At 39.8% G+C, this 23672-nt stretch overlaps 1 protein-coding gene across 10 annotated transcripts in view; it reads left to right on the top strand.

Moving 5' to 3' along the window:
* The window catches only part of HTT (huntingtin), a 381175-nt gene that overhangs the window by 1285 nt on the left and 356218 nt on the right, over positions 1–23672 (top strand). For all 10 annotated transcript variants that reach the window (XM_084859889.1, XM_084859888.1, XM_084859886.1 and 7 more), the window contains exons 2-4: positions 15570–15653; positions 17573–17693; positions 22950–23009. In XM_084859889.1, coding sequence (XP_084716015.1) covers positions 15570–15653; positions 17573–17693; positions 22950–23009 — 265 coding nt within the window. The remainder of the gene's footprint in view (positions 1–15569; positions 15654–17572; positions 17694–22949; positions 23010–23672) is intronic.

Below are 23672 nucleotides of genomic sequence, written 5' to 3'. Positions count from 1 at the left end.
TCAGAGTGGGTTCCTTTTATATTGGGCGGGGTGGGGAAATCCTGATGTACACAAAGTAAAAAAACTCTGGATTTTAAAACAAGACTTCTTGATTCTCCCCACAACTCCATATCTATTGGAGCATGAAGGCTACACATAGGTGCAGTCCTCACTCTACTTTAGAAAGTTGGTAGCAAGGAACATCAGCGTGCAGGTATTGAACCCTCAGCCACCAAAGTTGGAAGTTAGACTGAAGGAACGCAAGGGGGACACATGGATCCATAACTTATTAAGATCTTGTATTTTGCTTTAATGGGATGAAACAGGAAAAAGACACTAAAGGTGCAATGCTATGGGTTGTGCCCTGGGTACTTGTGAGCCACCGAAGCTAGATGGCTGATTTCACCCATCTAGCGGAGGCTTCGGGGAGGGGGAGAGAAGGAGGCTGGGGTGGCCTTAGGAAAGATTGTAGGAATTCTGCCCTGGTCTCCTTCCCTCCCCCAGGAATGCCCCCTTCTTGCTGTCTCTGTGCTCTGTTTTACAAGCATGGAGAATGAGCTGGTGCGGTTCTCTCCACGCTGGCTCTGAGGGGGAGGGGTGGGGAGCGTGGTTTCCTGGCTCTGAGCCCTGTTGACAAACTTAGAGCCAGGACACTGAAAAATCTTATATCCCCCCTGATGGGCTCTGAGCTAGCGGTGACCGACCAAGAAAGATTTTTGGGTTGTGGTGGACAGCTTGATGAAAATGTCAACCCAGTGTGCAGCCAGTGTAAAAAAGGCAAACACCACGTTAGGCATGATTAGGAAGGGAATTGTAAATAACATTGGAAATGTCATACTGCCTTTATACAAATCTATGGCGTGACCACACTTGGAATACTATGTACAGTTCTGGTTACCACACCTACAAAAAGATATTGTAGAGCTGGAAAAAGTGCAGAAAAGGGCAACTAAAATTATCAAGGGGTATGTTCGTATGATCTGGCAAAACTCTTATGGAAATAGCTGGTTGAAGGCTGTACACTGTAAACTAATGGAAATGGGCATTTTCTTTCCATTTGAACGTTTTTCTTTGGGGGAAAAGAGCTCTTTTCTTAAGATTGTACGATATGGAACAGCAAAACTTGATAACCGTGGCAGCTAAATTTTGTTCATCTATTTTTAGCATTAAATTCCCAATTGGTAGAAAAGGGGCTAAATATCTGAAAACTGATATTTATAAGCTTCGGGTTGCATTCACACTAGCCTGTATGAATGCTTTACCATCTGCCATGCTAGAGAGGAAAGTCAGTAACCATTCTTCATTGCAGCCTTGTTGTCCCTGCAGTTCAGGGGATTTAGGGACTGTAACACATGTTATACTATATTGCAATTTATGTTGAACTAATTGTGCCTTTATTTTCTAAGTTTGCTGGCAGACACAATCTGTTTTATGTATCTTACTGTTTAGCCATCACCATTCCTGTAGTTACAAGGAAAGCTGCAAAGTTATTTTGTGTTGTAATTGAAAGCTCAGTCAACCTGTTTTTGATTTGCTTAGCACATATATATCTTTGTATGTATATTTTGCTGTTCTATATGTTTTTATAAATATATCTTTTTTGAATATATATTATTTATTTTATCTTTATAACTGCAATAAACAATACCAAAAATACCAACAACCTGATCAGTACTACAATTTCCCAGCAAAACAAGTACATATGCACAATACATTCTCAAGCAATAAATTTAAATACAGCATATCGTATCTATTTTGAAAGAAAAGCAAGAACAAAAAGAAAAGCAAGAAAAGAAGAAAAATGAAAGAATAAACGAATATATGTATAATCATTTATCTTCTGACCTAACCTGGATCTTGTAGACTAAACACAAGCAGTTAACCAAGCTTGTTTAAAGATTCCAGTTCATGGGGTTGTAACAGAATTCTCATGCATTTTTACATTCAGCCATGCTCCGCCATTTCATGATTTAGAAACTTCTTCATCTGACCTTCAGACACAATACACAGTGTAGCAGGATATTTTAAGTAATATTGTAAGTTCATTTGTTTTGCCATATTCTTCGCTTTAGTAAATTGCCTTCTTTTATTTGCCACCTCTTTGATGTAATCTGGAAATAACATAACTCTATCTTGTTTCCAGGAAAGGCCTCCACTCTGTCTTGCCAAACGCAGGATATAATTCTTTGTGGAGACTTTTGCAAATTGGACTATGATCGTATAGTTAGTCCCTTTAGCATTTGGCACATGAAATGCCTGCTCAATATCAAGTAAATAATCAGATGGGATAGGGAGTATCTCATGCAAAAGTTTATCCACAGAAATAGGCAGTCTTACATCATTAGGCAGATTTTTAATCCCAATAATACGTACATTGGATCGTCACGTGAAGGCCTCCAGTTGAGAAATTCTGTCAGACATTTTTAAAACAAATTTGTGTCGTAGTTTCATTCCCTGCCACTCAGTCTTCTAGCTCGTTAATTTTTGTCTTCATTTTTTTGCCATGATGCATTAATTAGATCCACAGCTCCTTGCAAGGCAGTGATGGAATTTTGGATTAAATCCAACCTTTTGGCTTGCTCCGTAAATTGCGAAGATAAAGTTTTTATCAAAGTAAATAATTCCCCTATATCTTCTGTTTTCAAAACTTTTGACACAGGAGGTACGGGTGGAGTTGGCGGTGATACCAGCCCCTTTCTTCTCGGTGTAGTCATGTTTCTCTCAAACAGATCTTGCAGGTCCTCAGATGTTCTCAAATATTAATATGTCTTAAATCATCTCTCAGGAGTTGTTGATATTTCTTAAAGCATATATTATTATGGAACACGTCAACCCTATGAGATAGGAGTTTCAGAACAGCTTTCTGGGTTGGTAAAGCTCTGGGGAGATAAACCTGGAATCCAGCTCCCCCACTAACTTGTGGGGTGTACTTTTCTCCAATATGTTATCCAGAATGCTGCCTTGCCCCCCCCCCCTTTTAATTCCAGGGTGGAGATGAAAAGGTTTTTCAACCTTTTAAAAAGCTGTTTGAGAAAGCTCCCACGGAGAGCCCGTGGGAAGCTGCCAGAGCGACATTGGTTCCACCGGGAAGGGATTGGGATTCTTCATGAACTCCTCTTCCTGTTAGGTTTTCCTGTCATAGAATTCTACTTATCATTGCTCTGAGTTTATTAAAATCAGCTTTCCTGAAGTCCATGTTAAACAGTTCATTGCATTTAGCTTTAGTTTTCCTTAAATCAACATCTTGAGCATTACATGGTCACTTTTCCCCAAAGTTCTTGCTGCTTTCACTTCATCAACTCTTTCCTATTGGTTGGAATCAAGTCAAGGGTGCCTGTTCCCCTTGTTCTTTCCTCCATCCTCTGAAGGAGAAATTTGTCAGCAAGGCAAGTCAGGAATTTACTGGAGAGACCATACTTAGTAGAGTTGGTTTCCCAACAGATATCAAGGTAATTAAAGTCCCCCTTTACTACTACTTCATGCTTCCATGAAATATCTGCAATTTGCTTTTGGAAATCATCATTCACACCTTCTCCTTGGTTGGTTGGTTGGTCAGTAGTAGACTCCTAATGACAGTATTATTTTTATTCCTCCTTCTATTTATTTTAACTCAGATGCTTTCAACAGGGCCACCATTTTCATTCTTTTGCATTTTTATGTAAGTGTATACATTTCTAGCATATACTGCAAGTGTCTGCCCTCCCCGCCCCCTGCCATGGCTTCGCACATCATTGCTGATCACTGGGCACATCAGTTAAGATATCAGCCTTAACTCCCAATTTCCTGGCTTTGTGGAACTTGAGCCAATATAAAATAGCTGTAACTCTTGAGTTTTTAAAAAAAGCCTGCCAGGTTAAAACCATTAAATTAAGTTTAGTGATCTAAAGCAGTGGTCTCCAAACTTTTTTGGTCATGCACCCCATCAGTAAAAGTGTTTTGAGCATACACCCCCAATATATGTATATTTATTTATAAATGATAAACATGTACTACTGTACTAATTATGTACATTATAAAACACACAAAAATTAAAAAGGTGAGATAAAGATGAAAATTACATTATTTTAAAAATACTTTGTTATTTATTAACGGTATAAAACCCTTTTTGCTCGCATTAAAAATATTTTATGAGAGCAATGTGATTGAATATGCTTCATTATTTTTGAAAATCTTGGTTTAACACTTTGTGATACAGCATTTCAAAGGTCTGGTTCTAAGTTCAGTTTACTTTGATACTTGGTTTTAATGGCTGTCATAGCTGAAAAAGACACCTCACAAAGATACATAGATCCAAATGGAAGAAGTGCATCTTTGGCTGTGCTTACTAAATCATGATACTCATTTTTCAATTCTATCCACCACTTATGCGAAGGTTTTTATTGAAATTCAGCTTGTAAACTTCCATCTTCCCTGATGTCAATCAGTTATTCTTGCAAACTAATTGGAAGGTGTTGCATTTTTACATTTTTAACAAATGGGTTCAAAACCCACTGAAACTCTTTGTTTGGAAGATTTTTTAAACAGGTTAGAAAATTCCGTTTCCGAGTTTTTAAGCATACAGATATGAAAGTTTTTATAGAGAGAGTTTTTATAACACATCATTTCGACAACAGAATCACATACCAGTGGAAACACTCCCAAACGTACATTTTCAAAATGCTCTCTTCATAGCACGAGTTTCGAAAAACAGTTACAGTTCGAAAAACAGTTACTCTCACTCATTGTTAAAACATCGCCTTTACCTTGAAAGGACAGATGGAGGGAGCAATCCTGTGGCTACTAGTCAGCGGCTAGACAGCCATAGGATATCTGGTTTTCTGGGAAATTTCTGGGAACCTGTGCTCCAACCTGTTTTCCCAGAAAACCAGCCTTCCCCCACTTCTGCGCTGCCTTGCAGGCAGCACAGAACAACCCCACACTCTGTGCTCCAAAGAGGAACACGGAGTGGCCAAAATAGGGGTGTTCCGGGGCCGTTCTGGAGCGGGGAAGGCGGAAATGCTGGTACGACACATCCTGTGTGCAGCCTCCTCCCCTGCTCTGCCTTCCCATGGCTAGACAGCCGAAATCAGCTGTCTAGCTACAAATGCAGGGCAGGAGAAGTGTGGAAGGAACCATCCCCTCCACACTTCTCCTGCCTTGCATTGGATAGGTGGTCACCTATCCCCATAGGATTGCGCCCTTAGTGTGTTTATTTTTTCAAAAATATCTGCTAGGTAGCATACTACTGACAGCCACTTGTCATCACAGAGAAGGTCAGCAAAATTGCTCTCCTTCAGCAGGATGGCAGCTGCTCCAGTGCCATGACCAAGCAAGCAACTGCACCTTCCTCTGTCGTGCCTGATGCAGTTGCTCTCAGTGGCCATGGCAGAGGCAGGATAGGACTGGAGCTGAGATAGAAATGCCATGGAGCTTCCCTCCTGTCCCATCCTGCTGCCTCTGCCATCATTGCACACAATGGTAGCTCGTCTGGGGAGCGGGAGGCTGCTCAATTATCAGGTGGCTCGTGCACCCCAGTGGATCGTCTTGTGTGCACCCCACTTTGGAGACCACTGATCAAAGTGTCTTCTACTGACAGACAACTGGGGATACTCAAAATTTAAGTTCTGTTTTCCAGCATGTGATTAGAGGTGCCATATTGTAATAGGTGAAGAACATGTGCATTTTTGACGGTTTGGGTTTTTCCCCCTATGTTTCTAGGATTGTTCTGGTCAGATGCTATAGCAGCCAATGACTGCATTTCTGAAAACACACATGTGAGGGGAACACTGTAGTTCATCCCACCACTATCACCACATGTGATGGAGCAATGTTTGGGCTGCCTGCATGTACTTTTTGCAAAAAAAACTTTGAAGATTGTGTCTATAGAAATCAGAGCTACATTTTTTAATAAAGTTCCCAAATATATTAGGGAATCTTGCCTCAGCTATTAAATTTTTAACCACTGCCATTGAAATAAACTCTCTACATCTAAAAATAAACTCAGTAGCCTGATTCCTCTGGCATGGGATTGGCACCACCACCAGGAACAACATTTCAAAATGAGCAAAACTTAAGATGTTTATTAAGTGGAATTATTTACTAAGCATGCAGGTGTATGCATGCTTAGACAGAAAAACGTACTACAACTGCCAGGATTCCCCAGCCAGAATGGATGGCTTGGGCATGTTGGGATTTGTAGGACATTTTCCTTTCTAAACATGCATAGGATTGCACCCTTAGGGAATGAAATGTTACTCTTGAAATAATAGGTTGAGAGTGACCCTGTTTGTATGTCACTGCAACCCAGGGTTTAAACAAACTCTGGGTATCTATGAATGAGTGGGAGTCGGACGCCAACATGCTCACTCACTCCCAATTCATTTACAACAACTCATGGTTTAACAAACTGGGTTGTTGTGACGTGTGAACTGGCTCATTGATTAAAAGTTCTTAAGTATGCTTGATTACCATTCCTAATAGGCAAGGGAGTCATTACCCTTTCCTTCAGGCCAGATTTCTTTGAACTCCATGCAATAAACCTCCCACTGGCCCAAACAATAACTAAGAAGTTTTGTTGCCTATTTCTAACACCGCTTCTCAACCATGCTTGATCGAGTCCACAAGGTTCATCTTCTCTCGCAGAAGTTGAAACTGGTCTTAGGAAACAGCTTAGTGAGAATATCTGCAATCATCTTGTTCATTGGACAATACTTCATCTCAACAAGCCCTCTCATATACCAATATTGCAATATATGGTACTTGACATCAATGTACTTGGTACATGCATTAATTTTCTCTGTTTGAGAGATCTTTATGCAGCTCTGATTGTCTTCCATGACTTCTGTTGGTTTTGGCTCATCTATTCCAGTGTCATTCAGCAACTTACTATTCTGCTTCTTCACATGCATGTGCAGCTGATACGTACTTTGCTTCAGTGTACAAAGCTGTGTCTTGTTTCTTGCTAAGCCAACCAGTTACTGGAGTGCTATAAAAGAACATATTCCTACTGATAAACTTTCTGTCTGTTGAATCTCTTTCCCATTCTGCATCTGTATATGCAATGAATGCAGATTTTTCAGTGGCTTGCAATCTTAGTTTGAAATGTGCAGTCTCTTTTAGATATATGACCACTCTTTTCACAGCACTCCAATTTCTCTGTGTAGGCAAATGGGTACTTCTGCTCAAAATTCCAACTGCAACGGATATATCTGGTCTACTTAATTTGATAGATAGAACAGTTTTCCTATAGCTGTTCTGTACTATCTCTTCAATCAAAATGAGGAAAGGGTTCACTGTTCTCTTCTTCCTTAAAATAATTTGTATTCATGGGTGTTTGCCACTTCTTTAGCTTCTTGAAGCTTCAGGTATTCTGTGATTTCTTGAGGTTTTTGCCTTTGATTGAGGAGGTAGCTTCCATCTTCCTCTCTTTCTATCTGAATTCTAAGATAGTGGGTGACTTCTAGTCTCTTTATCTCCACTTCTTGGCTCAAGTGGCACATAATTTCCTCATAATCAGCCTTATTCTCACAACTCAGAAGTAAGTAATCTACATAAATCACAATATATGTCCATTTTCCATCCATACATTGCGTATACAGACAGGAATTGAGTTTACTTGGTATGAAGCCTTCTCTAATAAGTAGCTGATTCAATTTTTCATTCCACATTTTGGAAGCTTGTTTTAATCCATACAAGCTCTTCTGCAACTTGCATACAAGTCCCTTATTCTTTGGTTTTATACATCCAGGAGGTTGTTCCATAAACATTTCTTCTTCAAGATCTCCATAAAGAAAAGCAGTTTTCACATCTAAACATTCCACATGTAACTGACGTGATGCAACAATACTTAAGAACAATATGATCATACTATGTTTCACTACCAGTGAAAAAGTCTGATTATAATCTTGTTCTGGAATCTGGGAGAACCCTCTGGCAACTAATCTGGCTTTATAACATTGTATTTCTCCTACATTTGGCTTGGCCTTAAATCCATTTACATCCTATAACTTTCTTGCCTTCTGGCAATGTTACAAGAGTCCATATCTTATTCTGGTATAGTGCATCCATTTCTTGCTGCATCGCTTCTTTCCATTTGCATGCTTCTTCTGGTGGCATATTCTCAACTTCTCCCCAAGTTGAGGGTTCATACATTTCTGCCATCCTTGTAAGGTAGGACAGTCATAAGGGTGGTACACATTTATTAGTTCGAACTGAACGTCTTAAGTTCCTGTCCAGTAGCTCTGTCTGCTGATATATCAAACTATGGCTCTGAACTTTCCTCTACTGGTGGTACATCCCCTTCTGACTCTTCACAGAGTTGTGGTTCTTTATCTTCAACATCCATGGCTATTGGTAAACAAACTAGATCAGTGTCTCTTGTTGGATGCTCTGGCTCAGTATCGCCTATTGAATTAATTATCTTCCTTTCATCAAAATAGATGACACTCTTCACTGTAATCTTGCCTGTAATGGGATTTAAAATCCTATAACTCGGGTTCCGGGTTCATACCCAACCAGAATTCCTCCTTGTGCTCTTTCATCAAGTTTTGATTTCCTCTCCTTTGGTATGTGAGCATAAACTTTAGATCCAAACACCCTTATATGCCCTATATGGGGCTTTCTTGAATGCCAAAGTTGAAAGGGTGTCTGCCCTGTTGCTTTGGTGGGCAATCTATTATGCAAATAAGTTGTAGTCATCACAGCTTCTTCCCAGTATTTATTGGGATGATTAGAGTTCAAAAGTAAACATCTAGTCATTTGCATAATTGTCACTTGTCCCATTGTATTCTGGAAAAAAGGGTGTGGTTCGCCTGTGCTCTATGCCTTACTTTTTCAAGAAATCTTATACAGCACTAGCCATAAACTCACCCCTGTTATCTGTTTGCCAGATCTTCACATTTTGATGAAATTTATTGCTCACAACTGCCATATACTGCTTTAGTAGTTGCAGAACTTGGCATTTTTTCCTTGAGCAAATAGATGACCACATACCTGCTATAGTTGTCAATGAAGGTAAAAAAATACAGATTTCATCTAGTTGCAGCTAGTGCAAAATGCAGCTGCTAGCCTGCTGACTGGAACACCTCATAAAAATCATATAACACCATTTTTAAAGGAATTGCACTGGCTGCCAAGATGCTTCCGGTTTCAAGGCTTTGGTGATGACATTTAAGGCCCTAAGTGGCTTGGGACCTTGATATTAGAGGGAGTGCCTCTCCCTACATATGCCTGCCTGAGAACTGAGATCTGTTAGAGGGGCCCTCCTCTGCATCCCACCAGTATGAGACATACACTACAGTGGGACGTGGGAGAGGGCCTTCTCTGCTGTGTCACCGCGGTTGTGGAATGCCTTCCCCTTGGAGGCCCAATTGATGCAGACATTGGTCTCATTTCGGTGCCAAGTAAAAACATGGCTTTTTACCAAAGCCTTTGAGGGCAAAATGCATTCCCTAGCACATTGTTTTAACTTTTATTGTTTTAGATTTTAACTGGTATTAGTTTATCTAATGGTTTAATATGTTTTAGGTGTTTAAATGATTTACTGTTTTATACTGTTTAAATTTATTTTATCTGTATGCTGCCCTGAGATCTTAATGATATAGTGTGGAATAGAAATATTTTATTTAAAACAATTTCAAGCTTTAGTTGCTGTTTGAATTGGACCACACGGATCAGAGTGAACCAGTTGTAATGGTTGTGTCGTATATCTTTCACTCTGTTTTGGGACTGAAGGCCTTATGCCTTTTCCTTTAATGCAACATACACATCTTTCTGTATTGTCATTGCACATCTTTATAGAAATATTTCTTGCTAGATCAAGAGGGAACGTTTTATCATTTATGGTGGACTTGTAAAAAAAACTAAAATGTTTTGGAAACAAATACAGTCTTTAGTTCAAAGAATATTAAAGACTACTATAGAATTAAAGCCAGAAACTTTTTTTATTGGAACTAATAGATAAATACGTAAAAGAGAAGGGGGGAACCCTCTTTCTGTACATGACAATGGCTGCAAGGTTATTGTATGCCCAAAAGTGGAAGAATGAAACAATACCAACTACGAATGAGTGGATCATGAAAATGATTGAGCTGGCAGAGATGGCAAAACTGACTAATTAAAGAAGGATCAACAACTAACTTTATGTTAGACTGGAAACCTTTTATAGAATTTGTACAAGAAATAGAGAAAAATGATATGTATGTATCTGGATTTTGAGCTTTAAGATGGTTAACTCTCTTTTGTTGTTGTTAAAATTAGGAGAGAAATAATATAATGTCTGTGAACTCAATGTATGATATACAACCAAGATAAGAATTAGAGAATAATAATGAGCATTTGTTGTGTAGGTGGAGCCAAAGGTAGATTAAAGGACCTTATAATTGTAAGATATATTTTACTGTATGCTATTGTGTGTATGTTGTTTTGTTTTGTTTTGAAAAAATAAAAAAAATTATAAAAAAAGAAATATTTCTTGCTAGATCTTTCCTTTCCAAATCAAGTTTGGACTCTTATCATTGCGATGCGCAAAACGCCTATGCCACAATTCCAAACAGTCAGTAGATTCACAGCATCTAATTGAATTTACTTGCTGTTGTATATTATTCAGTACAAACATACCACCTCTCTTATTGGCCATTTCATAGGTCTGTCTATCTGCAGTTATAGTACACAGTCCATTTTTATTAAATCACACATCAAAGCCTTTCTTGTTCAAACTGGAAACACTTAACACATTACCATCCATCTGTGGAACATACTTTACACGTAACATACTTTACATTTGTGACATCAAAAGAATAGTCATCAAATTGCCGTTTGCCTTTGCCGCATCCTTTTATCTGTACTGAATTTCCACCTGCCACAAATGTGTGGCCTTCCTCATTTTCATCAATGTTATAAAAATATTCTTATCACTGGAAGTACAAGTATTCACTCCCAAATCAACAATCCAACTATTACACTTTTGACTATCCTGTACAGCAGTAAAGTCTCTATGTACTCTAGGAGTACCCTTAAGTTTGATTCGACTTGAATTATTCCCTTTAAAATAATTATTTCTTTGTCCTAGCTTTCCAGCGTTTTGTAAATTGACAGAGCTCAGATTACTTTCTCTGCAGTCTTTCTTGCATTAGATTGCCACGCCTACAACATTCAAAACACACGATTTGCATTTTTCTCTCTGATTGGCCATATAAAGATTTCTGTGCTGCCTCCTGAATGCTTAAATTTGATCCCAAGCTTTGTGTAAAAGATCCCAGTTCAAACTCGTTTCTTTTTCTTTCTGCCTCAGAACGATAACACAACATTAAAGCTATGATTTCCTATAGTGCTCATGCTGAGATAAAAGGAGACCAAGAATGTGGTAGTGAAGACACTAGAAATGATAATTTTTGAACCTCAGAAGTTTTATCTTCCAAAGCTTCAAGCTTCTGTATCATTTCCAATATCTCATCAAGGTCCCTCAAGGAACATCGACCCTCTTTCAGGTCCTTTGTGTAAACCTTTTTGTAAAGCAGTACTTTGTCTTGAAGGGAAGACTGGCCATAAAGAGTCCTTAACCTTTTAAGCATGCATATTGCTGTCCTTTAATCTTGGCTACGTCTGTAGAGACTGTAATATATAACGCTGTGCTTCAAGCCCTGTTGATGCCACTCACTATTAGTTGTGTCTGTTGAGCTGGAAGCCGTTAAGCTGCCTTTTCGTTCGTCTGAAGTTCTTGCCACAGACTCCTCAGCAACAGCTTGCTTGCCTGCTTTCTTTCATCACTTCTAAAAGTCCTTGTTGCTCTGAAACTACTTCCAGGTGAAAGAACGAATTATCATAGTCACTGGGAACTAGTTTTGGAACCACAAAACCATTTACTTGTAAGGCCATTATATATTTTTTAAAAATCAAACCTTTTTTTCTCCACCTTTCATTTAATTGCAAACTTGCTTAATCTGCATATCAATTAGTCTGGGTCCATAACCTGTGGGAATATTGGGAAGTTTAAATTTTCAGATAGCAGTTGCAATAAACAATCTGTTGGACTAATCATCTCAGCTGCTGGAAAACAAACCAGCACCTTATTGCAGACAGGAGGAGAAAAAAGGGAGGAGGTGAGATAAGGGAAGCGTCAAGCTATAGGAGCAGAAAAAGAGCAACTAAAAATAGGTTAAGCAAGTTAACCCCTTATTTACCAGAGAGAGGATTAGTCAGTAAGGACAAAAAGATTATCACAATTATCACCTCCCACTGGTGCAAACAATTAACTAACAAGCCTTTTTGCCCATTTCTAACACTCCACCCCAATCAATTTCTCACACACAGGAACAGATGCTGTATTCCAGCCTTCCTCTGTTTCCAGCTCTTCCTGCTTCTTGTAGCTTCTAGGATGATTCAGATACATCAGGGATTATTTGCTGAAGTTCCTTCTGATTTGACAAAAAACAGGAATGTAAACTGTATTATGTATAACTTGATTTGCTGATAAAATTATGATGGTAGGTATATTAAATTTAAAAATATTGTTCATTCAGACAATTACAAATTTACTTAGTTTTTTAAAATGTTTTTTACATTTAGTGATAATGTTAGGAGAAAATCAAGTTATACATAACAGATTTTATGTTCCTAAAGCAACGAAGTGCTAAAAATACTTTGTTTTTTCATTTTCCCTCAAAGTTTCAATCCCTCCCAGTCCCCACACACTGTTCCCCCGCTCCCCAGCTTCACAGTTTCCAGAAACGTAGCATCTCTAGTCCTGTAGATTGTATTTCTGCTGTTTTCCCTCTCTTTTTTAATCTATATTTTATTTTTTATAAGTGAAATAAATAATACCAACAACATGGTCAAAATCTACAGTTTCCAACATTACAGTATTCTGGGGAAGAAAAAAAATGAGGAAAGCAAAAGAAGGAGAGAAAAAAAGAAAGAAAAAACAGCAACAAAAGATTATATTTAAGCTTCAGTGAAAGCAAACCAAATATCCAAATATAAGTCCAATTGCAAATTATACCTATACAACACTCTTCCAAACATTGCAGGTATTATTAAATCTTCAGTCCACTGCTCCATAAACTGTGAGCCTTGTCTTTCAATGTTATAACCTCAGTCTTACAGCAAATACACGGGAGCAAACCATCCATTAACTATTCCATTGACACATATTAGTAAACATTAAAAGTTTAATCAACAAGAAATAATAATAATCATAATCCCATAATAATGATAGTAATACATATTAATGATAATTTAAAAAAAAGATAAAAAATAAAAACAAACCATTTTTTTATTTTAAGTAATATTATATCTAAAAATGTATTTATATGTGTACCCCACATACACACATATAATATAACACACAAAGGAGAAAGAAAACAAAAATATGCAAACTTTTAATCTGGCAAACTTCCCAGACATCCTATCAGCTAAACCCCAAACAAGACTTCAAAGGAACAGTGAAAATGGCTAAATTCCAACTCAGGAGGCAGAGAAAGTTGGCTCCCTTGTTTTAATGTTAACACCAATGAGAAATGATTCAGTCGCATCAGGATTTAAAAACTTTTTCATCTGGCCTTCAAAAAGAATGCAAAATGTAGCAGGATATTTAATATGATATTGCAGGTTATTTTGCTTTGCAAAACTTCTTGCTTTGGTGAATTGCCTTCTTCTGTCAACAATTTCTTTAGTATAATCAGGGAAGAGCATAATCTTGTCATTTGCTGGTCCCCACCGCAGCTCACCTCGTTCTCTTGCCGGACGCAGAAAATAATTTTTTGTAGAAACTCGTGAAAACTGAACAACAACAGTCGCAGAAGTGCCACGTATTGAGCGAGGAACACGATATGCATGCTCAATATCCAGTAGAAAATCAGATGGCAAAACCAATAACTCATGCAAAGGTTTATCCATAAATTCAGCCAAACATACATCAGCAGCTAAGACTTTAATACCAAGAATACGAAGGTTCGCTCTGCGTGTAAAAGCCTCCATTTGGGAGATTCGAGCAGACAAAGTATTGTGAGACCCTTACATAGCAGTTTCCTGAGCAATAACTCGATCTTCGAGTGCATTAACCTTCATTTCAATTTTTTAAAGAGAGTTATTAATTAAATCCACAGCCCCCTAGAGGGCAGTGATTGAGTCCTGGATTGTTTCAAGCTTCTTTGACTGCACTGATAGCTGAAAAGACATAATTTTTATCAAAGCAAGCAACTCCTCTTCACCTCTGACATTTCTAGAAACCTTTGCAATTGTGGGGGTAGGAGGCATTCCCAGTCCTTTTGTTTTTCCCTTTGATACTGCCATCCTCCACTTCCAGAAGCACAACAAGCAAGTATAATTGCAGAAACGGAAAAAACAAACGTTTAGTTAGATTTAAGTGCCAGTCCCCAGATATTGCTGGTAGTTTAAATTCACAAATATTTTTTGGAACTCGTCAGTCTCCTAATTACAAGGAGTTCCAAACAGCGTTCAGTAGATGATACTCCGGCCACTGACCTTAGATTGCAGCCCTTCTGCTGCAGCACAAAAGCAGCTATTCTTCCAAGATTTCAACCAGATGGTACTGTAAGATTCCCCTTTTAATTCCACGGGAATTTAAAAAGGTTTCTCAGCCTTTTCATAGCTGTTTGAGATAAGCAACCTGCGGAGCTCCGCAGGTCACTACGAAGATGGCATGGCTCCGACCGGAAGTCCGTATTTCTGCCGTTTACTGATTCTCCTAGGTTACTTGAATCCTGCTGTGTATTGGGTGTGTTTGTGTGTCCATGCATGACTTTTATTTTATTTCATAACTTTCTTGAGCTGTATTTTGCCATCTTAAGGATAAAGTGCTTTAAGCATGCCTAGTTCTGCAGACTTAGTCTTCCATGTTTATCCATACAAGGATATGCAGGCACATGACATTGTGGGGCGAGGCTAGTAGTGGGGTCTCCTGTGTGGTGCCCCTGAACCCTCTTTTGGTGCCTGCCAGGCTCCTTACCCCTCCTTATTTTTGTTTTATTTCTTAAGATTTTCTTTAATTAAAAATAAGAATCGGGAGACTGGTGTGCTGCAAAGCAAAGGGCTGCCATCCAGCGCCATCTTGATTTGGCTTCAAAAAGTGTGGTGTGGTGTTTTGGAGTTCAGACCCCAGCCCTGTCTTGTACTCAGGTTCTTGGACAAATTCCTTTTCTTGTAGTCCCATTAGCTTGCCTTCTGGGAAATAGTATTTTGTGACTTGCAATGTCCACCATGCCAGCATTTCGTGAGAGCAACCACAACACTTAAAATTCCAAGAGTGCCCATTGACCCAAAATGGTTAGGCTTGTTGTATGCACAGGGTAGCTGGCAACCATTTCTATAACTACAGAGGAACTTTTACTATCAGCTGTATTTATGGAGGTGGCATCTGGCTCCCTCTGCGTAAAATCCAGTTCCCATGAATAATATACCCATGGATATGATCATAGGTAAGAACTGGGCCTAAGAAAGAAGTGGAAAGGAAGCAAAATCTTTGATACTAGAAGGTGGTGGCAAATTATTTAAGAGCAAGGTTAGCTAAAGCTAACATTTCTGCTTTTGAAAAACCCATTTGAGATTTCTAATTTGAAGGATTGAGATCTGTAAAATACTGTCTTTTATTTTAGAAAGAGAGAACTTTCCACCACCAAGAAAGATCGAGTGAATCATTGCCTAATAATATGTGAAAATATAGTTGCTCAGTCTTTAAGGTAAGCAAGCATTTTTCTGAACCCTGTTTTTGCAAGTACTGTGTTGTTTTTAGTGAATGACTAATGAAAATACTTTCTCTTGTTTTAAGAGTTCAGCATGCTTTATAAGGAGGAGAAATGGGCTACACCTAGTCCCACATTTAATTGCAGGATGAAGCCTGCAAAGGTTGATATAAACTCTCAGAATTTACTCTTTCTGCTTGTGAAGGGATATGTTGATGTTGATCAAGGCAGGGAAAGGAGGAAGTAGAGAGGAGAGCCTTAGAGTCTCTAGCTCAGTTCAGATGACCATCAAAACTTTGATTGGGTTCCCTGGGCCTGCAGACTCTGGGGGCTGATGGCCAGAAAACCAAGGGCCACTGGGAAGCTGCACCTTGTGCCTCCTAGGAAGAACATCACAGCAAGGGGAAGACCAATCAAGTCCCATACACTAGCCGGAGAAGGCGCTTGTTTCACCTTTCCCTTCAGAAAGAGTACTTATAAGGAGATTGAAACTAAGAACCAGTGCTTGAATTTTGCTTTATTTCCTCCTCCCTCCCAATCCCCTTCCCTTTTGTGTTGTATCTTTTAAATCAGGCTTGCAGAATTAGTTTTTTTTTTTGGGGGGATGATCCCCCACTTAGCCCACTGTGAGCTGTATGATGTCAAGTGGGTGTGGCCATGCCCACCTGACATCATTTGCTTCCCTGGCACAAGCGCCAGGTGGATCTTCCACCCGGTGCTTGGGCCAGGGACTAGATTTCTCTGCGCATCAGCTTTCCCGGTTAGGGAAGCCCCATGCACAGCAAAGCCGAGCTAGCCTAGTCCCCATTGCTCCTCTGATGGAAGAGCAACAGAGACTAGGTCAGCTCTGCCCCATACTCACCCGCTCCACCTCCTTCCTCCAATAAGGAGGCAGGGCATGCAAAGGAGAAGCATCTGAGTCCGAGCCTTGGCTGGAGCTTGGTGGTAGACAATTAGCAGTGTTCTATTTGGGCATCGGAGATGCTGTGTTGGCTGCCTGTCCTCTCCTCCCCCAACTCCAATAATGGAGCTGAAAATGGTGGGGGTGGGGGGGGCAGGAGCAGGGTCCCTAAAGTTGAGTTGGTCTTTTGAGGCCCTCCAGTGCCCAGCACATCTGGAAATATTGCGCACACAGTGCTTGAGCTCCACACTTGGAGCAGGGGATTCCTCCTGGTCTTGGACAGAAATGAAAGGCAAGGTCAAGGAGGAACAGCCAACGCTTATACAGGTCTACTCAGAAGTAAGTTCCATTGTGTTGAATGGGTCTTTTCTATTGTAAATGTACTTGGGAGTAAGTACTATAGAACACAGTACGACTTCGCTTCTGAGTAGAGCTGCATAGGATTGCACTGAAAGGGAGGGATAAGGTCCTGTTGATCAGAAGTTTTGGCTTGGCTACCAAAACCAGTCAAGATTCTTAGACCCTGTGTCTGAACCAGGCCTCTATTTTCTCTTGAGTACATAGGAATATATATGAGTATATATTGTATAGTGTGTAAGATTAGAAGGGATTGAGATTAATGTTATTTCTGTCCTTTTGTGCAAGTACCACCATTTTTCCCATTTACTGTTACAAAACTGAACTAAAGCCATCCCCACAAAAATATTCAGTCTTCAGGATAGTAAACTCCATTTTCTAATGGCTGCCTTCATATCATGTTTAAAATTCTCTTACTCTAATCTGAAAGTATCCTGCTTTAACTTCAAACAATTTTTCTCAGTATGTTTGCTGTTCCACACTGAGGACTCCTTTTAAAATATTGGGGAATGTATTAACTTCCAAACTAACTCCAAAACACTACATATAAATATTTTCAGTTTATTAGGTTTTGGGTGAATATAGAACAGCATAACGTCCAGAAGTTAAACCCAACTAGGAAAACTTATCTAATTTTAACTCTTCTTTTTTATTTAAGAAATTCTCCAGAATTTCAGAAATTGCTGGGCATTGCTATGGAACTTTTCCTTCTCTGTAGTGATGATTTGGAGTCAGATGTAAGAATGGTTGCTGATGAATGTCTCAATAAAGTTATAAAAGTAAGTTGTATTTAGTTTTTTGACATAGAACTACTGATAAAATTATTGAATGTAGCAAAATGTTACATGATGTAACAGTCTTAAGGAAGGAGAAAAACAACACCCTATTAAACTTTACATTTAAGTATCTATTTTAATTTATATGACAATTGCAAGTTGAGTGCCAGTGTAAACAGGAGTAAGTGGGGACTAATAGTGTGCTTACTAGTCCAATCATGGATGTTATTCAGATATTTAAGAATAAAAGTGGTTAATGTGAGAAAAGTACATACCAGTTTGGCTCTGTGAAACAATTTGTTTTGATTTGGGTGTTGAACTGTCTCTTCAGTCTCCTGAACTCTCTAAGGAGCACTGAACTATGGTAGATAGCCCCGGCACTGTGTGCTGTCCTTTTGTTATGGTTATGATATGCTTCTGTATTTAGCTGATTTGATCTCAATCTGTGAGGTTTCTATAAGTAAATTCATGAGGGCCATTAAATACGTTTTGATAATGGCAAACCATTTAAAAAAAAATTCTCATCTAGCAATGTTTCCTCAAGCTCTTTCAGGACCCAAAGTCCCTTAGGAATTCTCTTGGTTCTATTATAATCTCCCAAAACCCCCAGCATGAGTTTCCAGTATCAACACATTGACACAATTAATGCTCTATCTAGTGGGTGGGGAACCTGTGGTCCCCCAGATGATGATGGATTCCAATTCCCATCAGGCAGACTTCGCCATTACTACTAGTTTTGGAAAAGGACAAGTAAGATCACAGCTACTTGCTCTTGTACACCTGTGTAGTCTGGCGAAACTTGTTATAACTTGTTAAGATATAACTTGTTATAACTTGTTAAGATATAACTTGTTCAAAAAGAACAGGAGGAACAGAAAGGGAGGCGGGGTTGCACTGTATGTGAAAAATACATATCTCTGCACAGAAATACAGGAGGAGGAGCTTGGTAGCCCCATCGAGAGCATCTGGGTTGAAATAAATGGAGCAAAGAATAAAAGGAACCTGGTGGTCGGAGTCTACTACCGGCCACCCAATCAAGGAGAAGCCAAGGATGAAACTTTTGAAAAGCAAATAGCCAATGTTTTAAGGAAGCATGATGTAGTAGTAATGGGGGACTTCAATTTCCCCGATATTTGTTGGGAGACAAATTCTGCAAAACATGGCCCCTCCAGGAAATTCCTGACTTGTGTGGCGGATCACTTCCTCCTACAGAAAGTAGAGGAAGGAACTAGAGGATCGGCTATCCTTGACTTGATCCTAACCAACAGAGATGACTTAGTGGATCAAGTAGCAGTTACAGGAACTCTGGGGGAAAGCGACCATGTTGTACTTGAGTTCTTGGTTCTAAGGGAAGCAAAAGCCGAGTGTACTCAAACGCGTACCCTGGATTTTAGGAAAGCTGATTTTAATAAACTCAGAACAATGATCAGTAAGGTCCCATGGCAAACAATGCTAGCGAGAAAAGGAGTCCAAGATGGGTGGGAACTTTTAAAAAAGGAAATTCTCAAGGCACAATCACAAACAATTCCAACAAGAAGAAAAGGTGGAAGACAACAGAAGAAGCCAATGTGGCTTCACAAAAAGCTTAGGGATGACCTGAAAACAAAAAAGGACACATATAGGAAGTGGAAAGAAGGCCAAGTAACAAAGGAAGAGTACAGGCAGGTAGCACAGAATTGCAGGGATGGCATCAGGAAGGCTAAAGCGGAGAACGAGGTGAGGTTAGCGAGGGATGCTAAAAACAACAAAAAGGCTTTCTTCAGCTACGTGCATAGTAAAAGGCAGAGGAAAGAAATGGTTGTTCAGCTATTAAATAAGGATGGCAAAATGATAACAGATGACAAAGAAAAGGCAGAGGTGCTCAATTCCTACTTTGGCTCAGTCTTCTCCCAAAAGAAGACAAAAGAAGTCTATGACCCCCCTGGCAAAGGCGAAGTACAGGCTGAAGGGGCAGGATTGCAGCTTGAGATCGACAGGCATATGGTCAAGGAACACCTCATTACTTTGAATGAGTTCAAATCTCCAGGGCCAGATGAACTGCATCCTAGAGTAATAAAGGAACTGGCAGAAGAACTCTCAGAACCGCTGTCTATTCTCTTTGAGAAATCATGGAGGACCGGGGAAGTGCCAGATGACTGGAGGAGGGCTAACGTTGTCCCTATCTTCAAAAAGGGTAAAAAGGAGGAACCTGGGAACTACAGACCAGTCAGTCTGACATCAATCCCTGGGAAAATTCTGGAGCAGATCATAAAGCAATCCATCTGGAAGCACCTTGACAACAATGCCGTGATTACTCGAAGCCAACATGGATTTGTCAAAAACAAGTCCTGCCAGACAAATCTGATCTCATTTTTTGATCAAGTCACCTCCCTTGTAGACCGTGGGAATGCTGTAGACATCATATACCTCGACTTCAGCAAAGCTTTCGACAAAGTGCCCCATGATATCCTGATGAGCAAACTTGCTCGAAGTGGGCTAGATGAAACAACGATCATGTGGATCCACAGTTGGCTACAGAATCGGACTCAAAGAGTGCTTATCAATGGGACCTTCTCAAGCTGGGGAGAGGTAACGAGTGGGGTACCGCAGGGCTCAGTCCTGGGCCCAGTGCTCTTCAACATTTTTATTAATGACTTGGAGGAGGAGGTGCAGGGAATGCTGATCAAATTTGCAGATGACACAAAATTGGGAGGGATAGCTAATACTTTGGAAGACAGAAACAAAATTCAAAGTGATCTGGATAGACTGGAGTGCTGGGCAGAAAACAACAGAATGGCATTTAATAGGGACAAATGCCAAGTTCTGCACCTAGGAAAAAGAAACCAAATGCACAGTTACAAGATGGGGGATACGTGGCTCAACCACACTACGAGCGAGAAGGATCTTGGAATTGTCGTCGATCACAAGCTGAATATGAGCCAACAATGTGATGTGGCTGCAAAAAAGGCAAATGCTATTTTGGGCTGCATTAATAGAAGCATCGCTTCCAAATCCCGGGAAGTACTAGTTCCCCTCTACTCAGCACTGGTTAGGCCTCATCTGGAGTACTGTGTCCAGTTCTGGGCACCACACTTTAAGAAGGATGCAGACAAGCTGGAGAGGGTTCAAAGGAGGGCAACAAAGATGATCAGGGGACTGGAAACAAAGCCCTATGAAGAGAGACTGAAAGAACTGGGCATGTTTAGCCTTGAGAAGAGAAGACTGAGGGGAGATATGATAGCACTCTTCAAGTACTTGAAAGGTTGTCACAGAGAAGAAGGCCAGGATCTCTTCTTGATCATCCCAGAGTGCAGGACACGAAATAATGGGCTCAAGTTACAGGAAGCCAGATTCCGGCTGAACATCAGGAAAAACTTCCTGAGTGTCAGAGCAATACGGCAATGGAACCAATTACCTGGGGAGGTGGTGGGCTCTCCCACACTGGAGGCCTTTAAGACGAGGCTGGACAGCCATTTGTCAGGGATGCTCTGACTTGGATTCCTGCATTGAGCAGGGGGTTGGACTCGATGGCCTTGTAGGCCCCTTCCAACCCTACTATTCTATGATTCTATGATTCTATGAAACAATCCATGAACAAGCCACAGTTCTAGATCCACACATAACGACAACCCACGGTTTAAACAACCCAGCGTTTACCATTCAACAACAAGCCATGGGTTCTCCCTCTCTGGGTTGTTTGTGGTTAACAAACCATGGTTTGTTAGTATAGCTGTGTTCGCACATCACATCAGTATCCATCAAGCCACAGATAAAATGAGGTGCCTTTTCTCATGTTTTCTGCCTGCTATCCTGTTCACAATATGTGAACCATGGTGAGTGCTGCCGATCATGCAAACCAGGTTAGTGGGTGCTGGCTGTAGTTATACCATCTTCAGGTGTAGTCATTACTATGTGCCCTTTCCCTATTGCCAAATGTGCATATGTGGGGTAGTAAGGCCAGGCTGTGCAGTGAAAATGATGGCAGCTGCTACTACTGAGCATTTATTTAGTGATCCCTGTGTGCTAGGCACTGTAATAGGTTGAACAGCTTCAATGCAGAATATATCTGCATTGCTCTTAACAGAACTTAGATGTCTGTCTATGCCCTCTTGCTTATGGAACAGCAAGAGGCATCTAGCTTACAGAAGCAATGGAACGAAAAATGCTGTCTAGCCTTTGCTGACTAACATGTGTTGGAGTGTGTGGGTTGTTGGTTTTTTTTGCAAGGTTTGTTTTTTGGGTTGTACAGTAGTAGGATATTTGAGTCAGAAGCCCTCCTGGTTCTTCAGGAAATGTAGGGTTTCTCTTAGTATGAAAAGTTAACAAATGCTGTGACGTAAACTGGTAATTTCCAAACTCTGTTTTGAGGAAATCCTGGAGTTCCTTGAAGCTTAACCTATGTTTCTCAAGTAGAAGATTGGGAGTAGTGGGCACAAGTGAGACCTACAACAAAATGTTGCGGTGTGGAGTGCTCCTGTTCACTGTTCCAGCCAGTTAGCCATGCCTTCCTCTATGATACTCTGTTCCTCTTCCCACGTGGTTTATCCCACCCACCTACCCTAACATTCAGTCAGCTTTCCATGGGAACTGAGCACATTTGGTTCCCCTTTGGGCTGTTTGGGGGAGTTTCCCCCTTCAACTTTTTCTTTTCTTTCATTTTTTTTTAAAGAAACTTCTGCAAACCTTGGGGATCTACCAAGTCTGCTGATACATCCCTCTTGTGAGTGGGTGATGTCCTTTTGGCTACATAAGCATCGGTACTCATGACGAAACTCATGCCTGGGGATAGAGGGAGTTATGCCTGCCTACTAACAATCTTCCCCGGCAGCACAGGCCTGCCCAGGGCCCCACACAATCTTGAGTGTGTACCCTAGAATTTGGCTAACAGTCATCTGCACTGTGCTGGGGTTTTGTTGTAGATGAGTTTATTGAAACGGTAAAAGCTTGTAAACCATGGGTGTAACAAATATTTAGGTACAAGAGCCATCTCTGTAGATCTAGCACAGTAGTAGAAAATCTGGTGCCCTTGGATGTTTTGGACTACAATGCCCAGAAGCCCTGACTATTGGCCATGTTGGCAACAGTTTATGGGAGTTGCAGTCCAAGACATCTGGAGTGTACTAGGTTGCCTACACCTGATGTAGTAAATGGCTGTTTTTATAGTTCAAGAGTTAAATAACAGTATGTCAAGTAAATCTGCAAGTTGTTCAGTGCAAAATACATATTGGAGCAATGCATACTTTGCTGATATTTGAAATTTACCATTTGGTTTCATTCTAGGCTTTGATGGATTCTAGTCTTCCTAGGATACAGTTAGAACTCTACAAAGAGATTAAAAAGGTGAGCTACTTACATTTTTCAAAGTTTTGAATTTGTTTGGATTTATAGGCCACCTTTTCACAAGAACTTAAGATGAATTACATAATAAACAGTTATTATATAATTTCATAATAACTAAATAATAACTAAAAGTTATTATAATAACAAAGTTATTAATTGTTCTGAATTACATTGATATTTGAAATTCTAATAACCATTGAATGTTTGGAAAAAACATTTCTTGTGAAGTTAAGAATGGATTGGAAAATAGGCAGTATTTGACATAAATTAATATACTTGGAAGGAATTGCGAAAATGTGTGAGTACAAAAGTAAGGAAAAATTAGTACAGCTACTGTTTGTATGGACAACCGAGTTAAAATGCTGACCGTAGGAACCTAAAGATTAGGGCTGAAATGATTTGTTCTGTTAAAGTTCTCAAAATTGTTTCCTGGAGACTTTGGCAAATATTGTTTGTGCTATTACTGAGTGAATAATTGACATTCATCATTAGCATTTAACATCTGAAGATTTTTTTTCAGCTGCAGTAAGTACTGGGCAGTATCTTCCATGGAGTAGCCGTTATTCAATATCTGACAGACGACTGTAAAGAATTAAATAAATTCTATACTAACTATGGTTCTATCTAAATATTGTGTGTGAACATTTGTAGAATGTAACTGTT

The sequence above is a fragment of the Heloderma suspectum genome, chromosome 5 (assembly GCF_057233095.1).
Source record: "Heloderma suspectum isolate Gila_16-S chromosome 5, 16-S_ref, whole genome shotgun sequence".
Lineage (NCBI taxonomy): Eukaryota > Metazoa > Chordata > Lepidosauria > Squamata > Helodermatidae > Heloderma > Heloderma suspectum.
The sequence above is the reverse complement of the archived record's forward strand: the minus strand, read 5'-3'. Positions and strand labels throughout refer to the sequence as shown.